The 13,318-nt window shown below is 33.5% G+C and overlaps 1 protein-coding gene across 1 annotated transcript in view; it reads right to left on the reverse strand.

Annotated features, from left to right (window-relative positions):
- Positions 1-13,318, reverse strand: part of LOC118192775 (uncharacterized) — a 153,607-nt gene that overhangs the window by 14,143 nt on the left and 126,146 nt on the right. Inside the window, exon 2 of the mRNA XM_085827452.1 lies at positions 391-578. Coding sequence (XP_085683578.1) covers positions 391-440 — 50 coding nt within the window. The 5' untranslated portion in view covers positions 441-578. The remainder of the gene's footprint in view (positions 1-390; positions 579-13,318) is intronic.

Genomic DNA, 13,318 nt, shown 5'->3' on the forward strand with positions numbered 1-13,318 from the left:
TACAAATCAGCATTTAATGGCTACATATTATGCAAAATAAATACATTTTGATTTATTTTAAAAAGAACTACTAGAACGTAAAATTAGCGCGAAAATGTACTTTCATTTTAAGCGAATGAATGAAAGCGAGAAGACGACTGGTTATAACCATTCTTCATTTTGAATACTGATTATATCCAATAAAAACTAGCAGTTAGAATGAATGATAAGAGTTAATACACCTTGGCTAACTGGTAGCAATTAATACTCCTTTGAGATTACTATTACATTTTAGAAAACACCTTAATTTTAAATAAAATTGAAAAAATAAAATATGTGCAACAAAATGGACATTTATAAAAATGTAATAAAACGATAAACACTACTTAACATATAAAATATGTATCATACCTTGTAAAAAGTATCACCAAGCATATCAATACCGAAAGTAGCCTGCCCATACCGTAAAGGTAGCTTCAAGGATTAATCTCCCAGCCGCAAGTTACGCTTGAACGTCCTTCTTATAAAGTATGAAGAGAATATTGACATCATGTTTCAGCCCACAGGCTCTTTCTAAACAAAGGATGTGATTTCATCGACTAAGGAAAATAACAGGAAGGGGTGCGTATAATAACTGAATTTGCATTGCTTTACAATAATAATGTGCAAATTTACACTTCAGATGAGAATGTAAGTTTATAAATGAGTGAGCTACATTAGAGGAAGCACGGCGAAATTTTTAAACAAAGTTTAAGATATTAAAAGGCAGACTGCATTTAAAATGATTGGAGATATAAAATAGGCAGTAATGAAAAGAGCAACATTCAAAATAATGGTTTCAGACATTTGAACGAGGAAATTTATTTCCAATTTTCAACAAGAAATATTAATAACAACTCAAATAAAATGGTAACGATACATACTAATGTATTATTTGATATGTAGATGAAATCCATCTTCCTCTCTTTGTTATTAATGTAACTATTTGTAATTCATTTCTGATTGTTGCTCCTTTTTTTTTTTTTAAATGAAATCGGCAAGACATTTGCCGAGAACTCTGGCTGAACTCGTTCCAGTTTAACCGTTTCATTACTTATGACAGAGGTAGTCAGTGAACATGATGTTATTAGCCCAAAAGTGATGTTAGTCCCGAATGGAATATTAGTCTTGAAACGGCGTTTTTCGTAGAAACACTTAAATGTGTTGCATAACTTTTCAGATTGCTCCGCTAAATACTAACACGGACACATGGAAGCTCGAATTTTGAATTTAGATTTTGTTGTATTATCTATTTCATATTTTGTAAACCTTTAACGGATTTTTGATTAACAAAACTCAACGATTTCAAAGCAAGCAGTGCCACTCTATTCGGAAAGAAATATTTTTTACTCTCCACCGCGCGAGATTATCTATCTCAAATTTTTAAGATATGCAGTTTCTAAATATTTTGTTATTTTGCCGTTGAATCGAATTTTATGTGACGTAAGCGCCAAGAACGTGATAATAAATAGTGTAAACGCGCAAAAATTTAATAATAGAAAGACAAAAAAATGTTTTGTAAAGCTAGCTTAGTAAGAAACTTGAACGTTGATAAGAGGAATTGAGAAAAGACTGAACCCCCCATTTTTTGTCTTTTCAGCTTTATTATTAAGCATAATTTTCCTGGCCCTGACGCCATATACATTTCAACAATAAAATCACACAAATTTTTAAAGCAGCATTACAATATAGGTTGTAGAGATATTAGGTATTTTTGGAAGCAGGCAAGATGAAAAATTAGTAACTCCTTCGCCTGGAATCAAATCGTGGAACTCTGAATTACGCGCTGAGCGTCGTGCAGACCACTACACCACGAAGGTAAGCTAAGAAGGCGGGAGAAATACCTTATATATTCCCCCTTTTAAAGGGCGACTGGGCTTTTTAGGGGACCCCCATCGCCAAATCCTGGGTGAGGAGAATCCTCATCCAACAACCTTTTAGTTCGAGCGCCACAGTAGAGACATTAGGTAATTTTGGAAGCAGGCAAGATGAAAAACTAGCAACGCCTTCGCCGGGAATCGAACCGCGGACCTACCAATTGCGCGCTGAGCGTGCAGACCACTACACCACGAAGGCTCGCTGAGAAGGCGGGAGAAATACCTTATAAGGTTTAGAATTACCGATGCAGCTTTAAGAGCTGACATACATTTCAGTCTTTTCCGTACATATATAAATATTTCTTTCCGTACAGTGTTGTCGCTGGTCGCTTTGATATCGTTGAGTTTGTTAGTAAAAATTTTGTTAAAGTTTTACAAAACATGAAATAGATAATAAAATAAATTCGAAATTCAAAATTCGGGCTGCGAGGTGATCATGTTCGGGTGGGGGACTACGTTATTCAAAATTGAATGGCTCTAGGTACCGTCACTTCATCACAATGCGAGAAATATACATACATTTATACAGATTCTTCATTATTTAATTTCTTTAAATATAATACACAGCTCTAATATTTGGTGACAACCGTTTGAAAAGTGATACACTGTATTTAAGTGTTTCGACGCAAAATGCCGTTTTCGAATTATAATCCCATTCGGGACAAATGTCCCATTGGGGCCAAAAATGACGATAATAAATTTTCGGAACCAATTACCCTTTTTTCCTTGTAAAATTCTTCAGATGAGTTATCGTGAATAATTCTTAGCCTTGAATTCATATATATTAAATTTACACAAAGTTCTTATATCTTGTATTTTAACAGTTTCTAATTGAAATTCTTTTCTAGAGTGAGGCACTTCAAAATAGCAGAATCTCCTAGAACCTACGAAAACAGTATATACTGGCGGGGGGGGGAGGGAAAACAAATGGGATAGTTCTGTATCTCCCATTCTACTGGGCCGATTGTCGAAATTCAACTTGCATTTTTCATGCCTCGAAAGCGCGACTTAGGATATCTATTAGATTTATGTATTGCATTATTCTAATATATAGGCATTTTGACACAAAATCGGACGTTTTCTGAAATTACAGTTTTTTTCCTCCATACGTCGATTCTACGATTCAAATTATGCCTGAATATTAAATTTTGTGAAATTTGTTGCGAAATTTTCAAAGCAATTTAAAAATTTATTTTGGCGCATTTTTTTTTTTTTTTTTTTTTAGTTTGTGCCTAGAATAATTCACTTGGGGAACTTCTAAATTTATAGCAACCTATTTTTCTTTCCCTTTTTTTTTCATCGTATAGGAGTGGAAAAAAGTCATTGTTCGTACTTTCATATAATTGTAACAAAGTGCGTAAACAACGTTTGGCGTTTTTATCGCTTATAATAAATATGCCAAATTTCAAAATGCTCCAATATGTAAATTCAGAGTTAGGTTCAGTATTAGAAAGGGTTAGCACACCAATTAAGAACTGCCTTTCTTAAAAAAATCTTCCAGAGATATAACCTTCTAAAGATAGAATGTCGTATCTTGCACTCTTGTGCTGCATGCTTCCAGGATTTCTTAAACTTTTTTCAGTCGCGACCCTTTTTTATCACTGAGAGTTTTTCGCCACCCTCGAGACTCCATAATATTTACAAAAAATTTTGTGGGACCCCATAAGTATTGCGCAAATCCGACACACGCGTGAGTGAAACTGTCAATTTTTTTACTTGCACTATAATATACTATTGCAGTTTTAGGTCACTAACTTTAATTTCTAATTTTAAGACATAGAACAATGTGAAAATTTTAAATAAGTAACAGACGAAAAGACAGCGTCACGTGCAAAGCAAGGAAAATGATCGTTTATATTATAAACAAAATGCGTCGAACCGGTTTTTTTTTTTTTTTTTTTTTTTTTTTGTCTGTATTGTCTTATCTTTATCTATTTTCATATACCTTGTGTAAAAATATTTAGTAATTGTAAAATTATTATAATAAGTTAAAGAAATATGAAAACTATTAAAATGTTTGGCGACCCCCTGCTGCAGGTCCCGCGGGTCGCGACCCACAGTTTAAGAAACCGTGCTTCAAGCGAATTTCAGTTCAGCTAATTAAAAATTGGAATTCTGGAGTTCTCTGTTCATTATTCTTGTTTGCTTTGGCTTCTTCGTAGATTCATAAATTCAGAATACTTTCAAAGTTAAAATTAATCTTTCTCTTAGGTATCTGCGAGTAGTTGAATAATAGCAGGTAAAACCTGAATAAATTCACACAGGAATACGTTCCAAATCTACAGTTCGTCAAATGATTTAATTGCTAAATTGGAACTTGCTCTAAATTCTAAATATTAGGCCTTCAGAAACAAGTGCAGTATTCAAATACGAATACAGAGCAATATATACAGAGGCTGTTCACACATTGTTTAGACGATGTATATTGTATTCACAAAACTAAATTACATAAAATTCTCCTGTTTTAAACGTTCTATTTGACATCCCTTATTCTGAACTATCTTTCGACACTGCAATTTACAGGATAATAATGTCTTTTGAAGTGGCAGAAGAGGTATTCTATCCCATTCCTCCCGAACAGCTTTCCAGAGTCCTGTTAGAGTTTTAGGACACCGTTTGGATAATGCAGTTTTTAAAAGTCCGGAAGCACAAAAATCCATAGGTGACACATCGGGAGATTTAGTAGGGATATCAGTGAAGGGAATGGCCTTGATACCAGATTTTTGTTCCATTTCTTTTAGGAAATTTACAGTGGATTTTGATGTGTGACTGCTAGCTTTGTTCTGATGGAGTCTCACAGATGGATGGCACAGATGGATTTGACTTTTAAAAACATAGTACAATTGCAATTACTTCTTTTGCAGCAAACGATTTTTTATTACCGCTTACCGAAATCGTCTAAAAAATGTGCGAACAGCCTCTGTATTACGTGCGGACCAAATTAAAATTCGTTGCTGGTTCAAAAATTATGATAATGTACAGCGTGTCCACAAATGGTGTTACTCATCTGATCTTTTCTTGAAGTTCTTGTATACTGTACACCTGCTTACTTCCTGCACTTTCAAATTTTTAACTCTTGTAATAAATTGGACGAAGAATTGTGTTCTTCTACTCTTACTGAAGGACATAAATGAGCAATCTTCGCTTTACTATTTGGGGTTTATAATATTAATTAGGAATTTAGTTCTGAATTTAGATTTGGATCGGTGGTTGGTGTCGTGTACTGAGATAGTAAAGTAATTTAGAAAAAAAAAAAAAAAAAAAAAAAACATAAAATACACGAATACTAATAAGAACAATAGTACTTTCATTGTCAGATTCAAAATAGTTTGAAGAGGAGGAAGTTTCCGTCAACATTTCAAATTAATTACCCTTTTCAAATTAGCGGAGTTTGAAACGGCCAGAAACGTAACTAGTTTTGCCAGAAAAACAATCAATTGCTGACGGACTCTTTCTAGTTCTGAAAAGTTTTGAGTCTGACAATGATAATACTACTTTCCCCTTTTTGTATTTATTTCCCAAATTACTTTACATCTTAGTCCAAGCTAATACAATAGATTCCATTAACTTTTACTTTTTCAAATTTCCGTCGTACTTCGCCTACTTTGTTTTAATTTAATATAGTAAATAATTATATTAAGTAATATTAGCAATTGCCCAGGATTGTAAGTTTATTTATATAATTTTACCAATTTTAGCCTGCCTACCTGTGTCCGTCTGTATATACAGACCAGGTTAGTTAATTCGTTTTATTGGCACAAAACCAAAATGGTTGTACTACTCCAGACAAATAATGCATTTTACAAAATTTAAAAATAAAAGACTTGAGTGTATACTTTTAAGTTAGTATACACACAGAAGTAGAAAATTCATCAAACGTTAGGGCGAACATCAAATGATACTGATGAAAGAAGTTTACTTCTGTTTTCGAGTATGTAATATGAAATATCTGATGTGGACACAACATGACTTTGTACCGAATATTAGTTTTTTCTGCATTTCTTTTATACTTATTTCCTGGAATTTCATTAGAGATATATTTCTCATTCAATTCGTCAGTTCTCACTTCGCGGCAAGGTAAAAATACATAAAACCCCCAAATACCTTCATTAAAAATTGAAAAATATACAAAAATATAAAACACCAAATACAGTTAAAACAATTTTTACAATCGGCCAGCAGGTGAGACGGCAAATTTTTCTGTGCACAAAACTGAAAGTTTACATTTCGTCCCATTCGACAACAAGACACTTAAGTTGCAGAAACTGACATAATTTACTATTCTTCTAAGTTTCAAATGTAAACAAATATGGCTGCTATGGTAAAAAATTAGGCTTAGCCGCACTTTTAAATTGTTGATAATTCTACAGCTATTGCAATACAACTTAACTAAAGGCATAAAAACCTGAACCGGAAGATAAGAACAACATAATTCAGTCATTTTGAAAGCAAAATATGCACAATTTACCAACATATAAGAATAAAAAAACTAAGCTTACGGAGCCGAGTAATAGAGTTGGTATGTATATAATTTTCAGTTAAAATAATTAGAGATAATAAAATATGGTTAAAAATTCCATTTACCTACCGTAAGAGTAGGTACCACTTGTGAGGATGAAGATTATTTTTGTGCTTTAAGCAGAAGACATCTCTCGCACATTTTTATTTTTATGCAGTATTTGCATCCAGATTACAGCTTATTTATTTTCTGATACGTTCAACGTCTTATTCAGTCTATGCTGGTGGTAGCTGGTATAACGATTCCTTAATCCATTACTGGGAAATTTTAACGTAAATTTTTAAAATAAATAATTACATCGTCAGTATTTGCGATGAATGCTTAAGAACTCAATTATCGGTCTTAATTATTATTATTATTCGTCTCCTAAGCGATTCAAGTTGCAGAAAATTTTCTTTAAAAATATAAACAAATTCACCTAGAAGTTTTCACAAGTTGATAGTAAAAAGTAGTTTTGGGGAAGAAAATAAAGTAAAACAAAGATATTTATAATCATTAATAAGATAAAAAGAGATAACTCTATCATTAAGAATCAATGTTTTCGTGCAATTAAAGAGTGTCGAATGATAGTTTAAAAAATGCTAAATTTATTTAAGAGATCAAAGTATTCAGTTTTTTATAAAAAAATTTAAGAGGAGTTCACAATGAATAATGACTGTGCTAAATGACGAATGAAGCGTAAACATGTATGTTGGTGTATGTTGGTGGATTCGCAGTCTTGATATGCCTCATCAAGGAGTATAGTGAGGTTAATATTAACTAAAAGTCATTTGCAAGCCGAATTCAGTCACTTGCTGCCAGATTTTATTAATGAGAGGTATGCAGTGAGAAACACTAAAAGGATGTTTTCTGAAGTCACTGAGAATTAATTCTGTGTCATAAGTTCGTACAAGGTCCACCAGAAGCCAAGCGGCTGAGCACTGGTAGCACTGTGCGGGGTTCGAGCCCTGGTGAACGGACTGGCTTCGTGGGCGTTTTAGTAGTTTTCCCTCCATGTGTAGGATGCATGCGGGACAGTGTTCCTTCAAAAGACCGACCTCCTCGAGGCATCCCTCGCTTTTGTGTAATGCCTAATGGCAGAGCACATAATAAATAGATTAGTTTAAAACAGCTTTTAAAATCACTTGTGCCGACTTCCAAGTCCGTAACTGAAGACACATTTCGTCATCCGTGATAGTTTTGTTCAGATTTTCAGAAAGAGAAGGAAGAGAGGCGTTCGACCATCTGATATTTCACTATCATTGTTGTTGTTGCTACTGCTCACTTATCTGACCTATATTCTGCCCAAGACCACGAAATTTCTCTCCGCAAGGAGCACAAGTTTACGCCTGTCGTTTGCAACAAGTTTGTCGTACCTTGAGCACCTTACAGGTGACAGTGCGAATTAGCTCAGTTCCGCCCCCAATTTGATGACCGTTCTCTTCCCCTACCTCCAACCTCTCGAAAAGACTTCCGGCTCGCCGCATATTTAGGGTGCCCCATACCGCGCGGATACTATACATTTACAAACATACATGCCTTCTCCGGGACTCGAACCCGGGCCCTTCAGCACCACAGTCAGCGACGCTAACCATTATACTGGTTAGGAGCCCTTTTCACTATATATTAGTTATTCGATTCTGTAATGACCGAACTCGAGAACTGCTTGCTTTGTTTTAAAGTGCTGCTAACTCCAGCAGTGATTTCCGATTATTTTTTAAATTATGTTCTATTTCATAAACTTGTTTTAAGGATTAATTTAAAGTACTCAAACCATAAATTTTAAAAGCAATCCTCCCGTTACTGGACTGCTCTATTATTAGAACAAGATAAAATAATTTGTAGCAATATCTTTTAAAGATTCTGAAGATTCGTCATATTACAGTTCATATTGTAGGGTTCCCCTTGGTTTACTAACCAGTTAGTTTAATTTTGGTATCTTTTCTGAATTCTCTTATTTTCCTCTCGGATTCTCTCGCCAGGATGCAAATTAAATTGATGAATGAGAGTATTTAAACGGGTGGAAACGAGGTTAGACAGAGCGTGATTTCGCTATTGTAGCGCACGTTTGCTATTTTGTCCTCTAGCTGTTAATCTTAGTAGCGGCTACGCATTCTAGCAGTTTAGTTAGTCTATCGCCTGTGTAGGTTTCTGAGTCAGCCTGCTTACCGTTTAAAATTTATTGCTAAATTACCTTTAAGTTCTCAACGCAAACAGTCGCTGCTATTGTAAGCACGAAGTCCGTGCCTTTGTGTTAAGGGGTATCAGAAACCCCTATACCGACAGTGTTAAATTGGCCATTTTCGATGTACTTTTTCTCAAAATGTGATGTAGATACAAGCTTGAAATTTTTTCTTAATTAAAGTATACCTATCTGATTATACTGAAATGAGGTTTTGAAACATTTTGAATTTTAGAGTAAATTACAGAATATTTTGTTAGGATAGTAAAATTTAGCACTTTTCTCACACAAAAAAATTAAAAAAAATTTTTTTTTCTAAGTTTATTACAAAAAGCTCATTTCAGTAAATATTAGGAAACCTAATAAATAAGCCGTAAAAAGTTTAGATACCTGTGAGCAGTAGTTCCTGAGAAAAGGTACATCGAGTATAAAAAAATCACGTTTGGAGAAAAACGCGTTTTTATGTAAAAATCCTCATTGATAAAGCAGTAGAAGACAAACTGAAACTAGATTTTTTTACAGTTTTAATTTTCATAGAAATTAAAGAAGGGTATTTTTAGAAAGATAAAAGTACAGAGAATTTGAAAATATAAAAATCCGAAATCACAATTTTTTGAAGATTTTGGGGTTTCAACACCCCTTAAAGAGTTGTGACTAATAAAAAGAGTCTTTTACATGCTTTCCCTGTTGTGTTCATCTTCATGCCTGAGCGAGAAGTCCCCAAGTTTGACACTTAGATCTAGTCACACTGCATAGTAACTAAAAAAGTTTAGATCTTAAAGCTCGTTTAACATTCAAATTCAGAATACTGAGAAGTAGAATAAACGGTTCTGAATTCCAGTCTTTTTTCTCTTCACTCGATTTCACGGGAATGGTGATCTTGAACGTGTGGTACTGCAAGTCAAAAAATTTACAGGATAAGATTTTAGGATGGTCCCCATGGGAGTTTTTTCGAGGTCATCCAGGGAATTTTGCGTAGCCAATAACGGTCATGACCTGTCGTCTTTCTTCAGTGTTTCACATTTTGCATTCGCCTCAGCTAAATGTGGGAAATCTCTAGTACACTTATTCATGCAGTAAGTCTATCATAAGTTCATACGTGACATTTATACATTAGTATGTGAAAATGAATAGAACGTGTTCATTAGTAACAAAAGAAAAAAAAATCGCAAGAAAGAGTGATCTTGTAAGGAACCTGTTTTTAAACACTATCATAATTCATGTAATTAATGTGAATAACTCCTCCCTTTATGACAGATATTTTCAGACGGTGCTGACCATCTTCTAAACCAAACCAAAAAAATGTTTATTAATGAAACTTGGACAAATATGCAACCCTTTATATGCCACATAAAATAATAGTTGATAATCGTTTCATACAATTATCCTTACATTAGTTTATTTAAGGGGACTCATACACCTTAACACCTATAAGATCTTCGAATTTGTGACTGTTGCAAGAATTGGGATGACTTATTTATTTTAACAGAAATTACTTCCAATTTTTTACAGCTGACTACATAATATAGCTGCTTTCTGAAATAGTAATCAGAAAGTTTGCGTTGCCATAAATATTTTTATAATTTAATCCGCTTTGTGACAAAATTATTCGTCATGTTTCCACCTTGCGCGCATAGTTTAAAACATTCTGTTGCATAATTTAATTCCATACTTAATATATAGCTTTTATAACTTTTAGAAACTACTGTGAACCAAAAATTCTAAAAATTTCATGTTAAATTTTTATTTTATTTGGAGTGGAGTTTATAAAATGTATATTATTAAAAAAATCTGTAATGATTTCGTGCATAAATTTTTTTAATATTAAAATATTCATCAGATTTTTGGTTCAGTTTAAAAAGAATGCTCATATAAAGAGTTCCAACACATTTCAAGTATGTACCTTTAGCCATTTAAAATATCATGCGCGCAAGGTGGGAATATGACGAAATTTTGTCGCAAAGCGGATTAAATTACAAAAATATTTGTGGCAACACAAATTTTCTGGTTACTAGTTTCCAAAGCAGCTACATTATGCAATCAGCTGTAAAAAGTTGTAAGTAATTGCTTTTAAAATAAATAAAATAGCGCAATTCTTGCAACAGGTCACATATTCGAAGATCATAAGGGGTTTAAAGTGTGTGAGCCCCCTTAACGTATCCATCTGATAAAGTTTAAGCAATATTCAGAACTATTAAGATACATATACACAATTAAATCCAAATTTACTGTAGCTGGGATACATTTGGTACGTTCGGTAACTAAGTATGGCAAAGCATATGATGATTACTTGCCTTAAAGGAAAAGAATGACTTAATGGAGATTTTTTTGAAGAAACTATACTATGCTACGCAACACGTGGGAAAATCAGGAAACTTCTATGCAGCTATCCAATTCATCAGGAACCAGACTCAACATTAAAACCCTTTGACCGGCAAGGCCGTATATATACAAACAAGAATAGTTTTTTGTGACTTTGTAGAGTCATTATTGTTTTTTGAAGCGGGTAAGGTGAAAAATGAGCACTCGAACCCTGAACCTCTCGAATACGCTTTCGATTACATTGTAAGGATTATGTTAATTTTATTAACAGTTAAATTTTAAGTTCCTTTCCTGTCAAATTCTTAACTTCAACTTACCACTTCCGGCCAGAACGTAGTTTTGGAATCTTGCTGAATATTTAATGAGGAGGAGCGGTATTTAAACCACGAAGTTACTTACAGAGTCAGAGAGAATCAGAGTTTCTGATTTACGCGCGTCTGCCTTTTTGGCCACTCTCTCTCTCAAAGATGTTATTACGCTCGGCCGTACTCAGGCCCTTGCTAAGCTTCGTAGTCAAATAATTTAAGAGGCCAACTCGATTTGATTCTTGATAGCTTCGGCTATATTTCTTTAGTTAATCTTAGTTTTAGTTTAATTCTTAGTCTCTTAAGTTCAAGCCCAAGTGTCGCCTTTGTTTGTACACTCCGAGGCGGAGTTTTGTTAAATCTTATTGAAATGATAAAGGGTTAGTTACCCTTCTATCTTGTTTCTTGTCATCCGAACTTGAGCGATTATTCGCTTATCAGTTCTTAAGATTCTTCACTTCCAACATTAACTTAGAATTACTGAGGGAACTCTACAACATCACTAAGGCAAGCGAAAAGGAGAAAGAAAATACCTTATAACTTTTTTAAGAAAGTATGTATACGTGCATCTTGAAATATTTCCAAGAAGTAAAGCGATGAATTAATAGCATATAAATCCAGGTATAAAGTACCAAAGATATCTTGGCATTAAAATTAAGGAAACACCTCTTTCTCATGACACTTTTGAGAAATTTGGGCAAATAGTTTGATACTTTTGTCTTTGCTGGCGTTAGCTAAAGTATTTTTTTCTTTTTCCGGCACCTCATTTAATCCCAGGTGGGGTTACCGCACATACCAAATCTCAGAGAACTTTCCACTTGAAAAGACTTATAAATGAACTTAGTAAAATATAGACCTTAGTCCCAGCAACTTGGTAAGTGCAGAGAGTAATCACACGTTACACTAGCAAAGACAAATCAGGAGTAAGGCATGATCACGAGATGTGGAATGGCGAATATTAACGTCCGGATATGTAAGCATTTCGGAGCTGGGAGAGTGTACATAACAGCTCTAATCGAGATGGAATGCAAAGCAGGGTAATTAAATTGTAATATAATAAGAATATATGAAGAAAATCTAAAATACAACATGAATAAGATGAATGTAAGCTGGGAAGGATTAACTGTTCAGGATGAGATTTTTGAGGACATGTGTGGCATACTCTTAAGTTAATATCCATTTCTATTAATTCATATTTAAATTGTCTGCACACTGGACATCCTTTGTTTTGGTGTAAAAACTGTTGTTGAGCTGGTTGAAAAGTTTGGTATACCTGCAAGACATTTTTATAGGTTATACTTTGTAATTCAGACATATTGCCAATTAAATATTGAATTTTCAGGTTGACATTCCTTCAAAACAAATATAACATGTTTAATTAATTCTTAAATGACTTACTTTAATTTAAATTTCAAATAAATTCTGAAAAGTTTCTAGGTTTTTCAGAGAAAACTTTCCCAATGAGATAAAACTTGAGAATAAATAATGACAACTTTTTATCTTTATCTTACTGGTTAAATTTTTCTTTGAAACGTAAATTAAAATATACATATGCTTGTATGTAAATAATTATAAATTTTATATATAAATATAAAATTTCACTATATAATGTCCGCACACTGGAGAAAAATTTCTAGAAATTATCGTCATCGCGGATTGCAGCTATCCAATTCATCAGGAACCAGACTCAACATTAAAACCCTTTGACCGGCAAGGCCGTATATATACAGACAAGAATAGTTTTTTGTGACTTTGTAGAGTCATTATTGTTTTTTGAAGCGGGTAAAGTGAAAAATGAGCACTCGAACCCTGTACCTCTCGAATACGCTTTCTATTATATTGTAAGGATTATGTTAATTTTATTAACAGTTAAATTTTAAGTTCCTTTCCTGTCAAATTCTTAACTTCAACTTACCACTTCCGGCCAGAACGTATTCATCGGTCAAAAGGGTTTCTCTCTCATTAATATTCACTCGTGAAAAGCAAATCTGTCTTCAGATCTCTGAATAATATTTTGCTTCGCAATATAAATTAATTAGAAAAATGTATAGATTTTTTGGTGCATTATTCTCGCCAGTTTTTAATAATAATGAAGAGGATGCAAAATAATTAAATT

This window comes from Stegodyphus dumicola, chromosome 12, assembly GCF_044657685.1.
Source record: "Stegodyphus dumicola isolate Sdum_Otavi_A_Nest chromosome 12, ASM4465768v1".
Lineage (NCBI taxonomy): Eukaryota > Metazoa > Arthropoda > Arachnida > Araneae > Eresidae > Stegodyphus > Stegodyphus dumicola.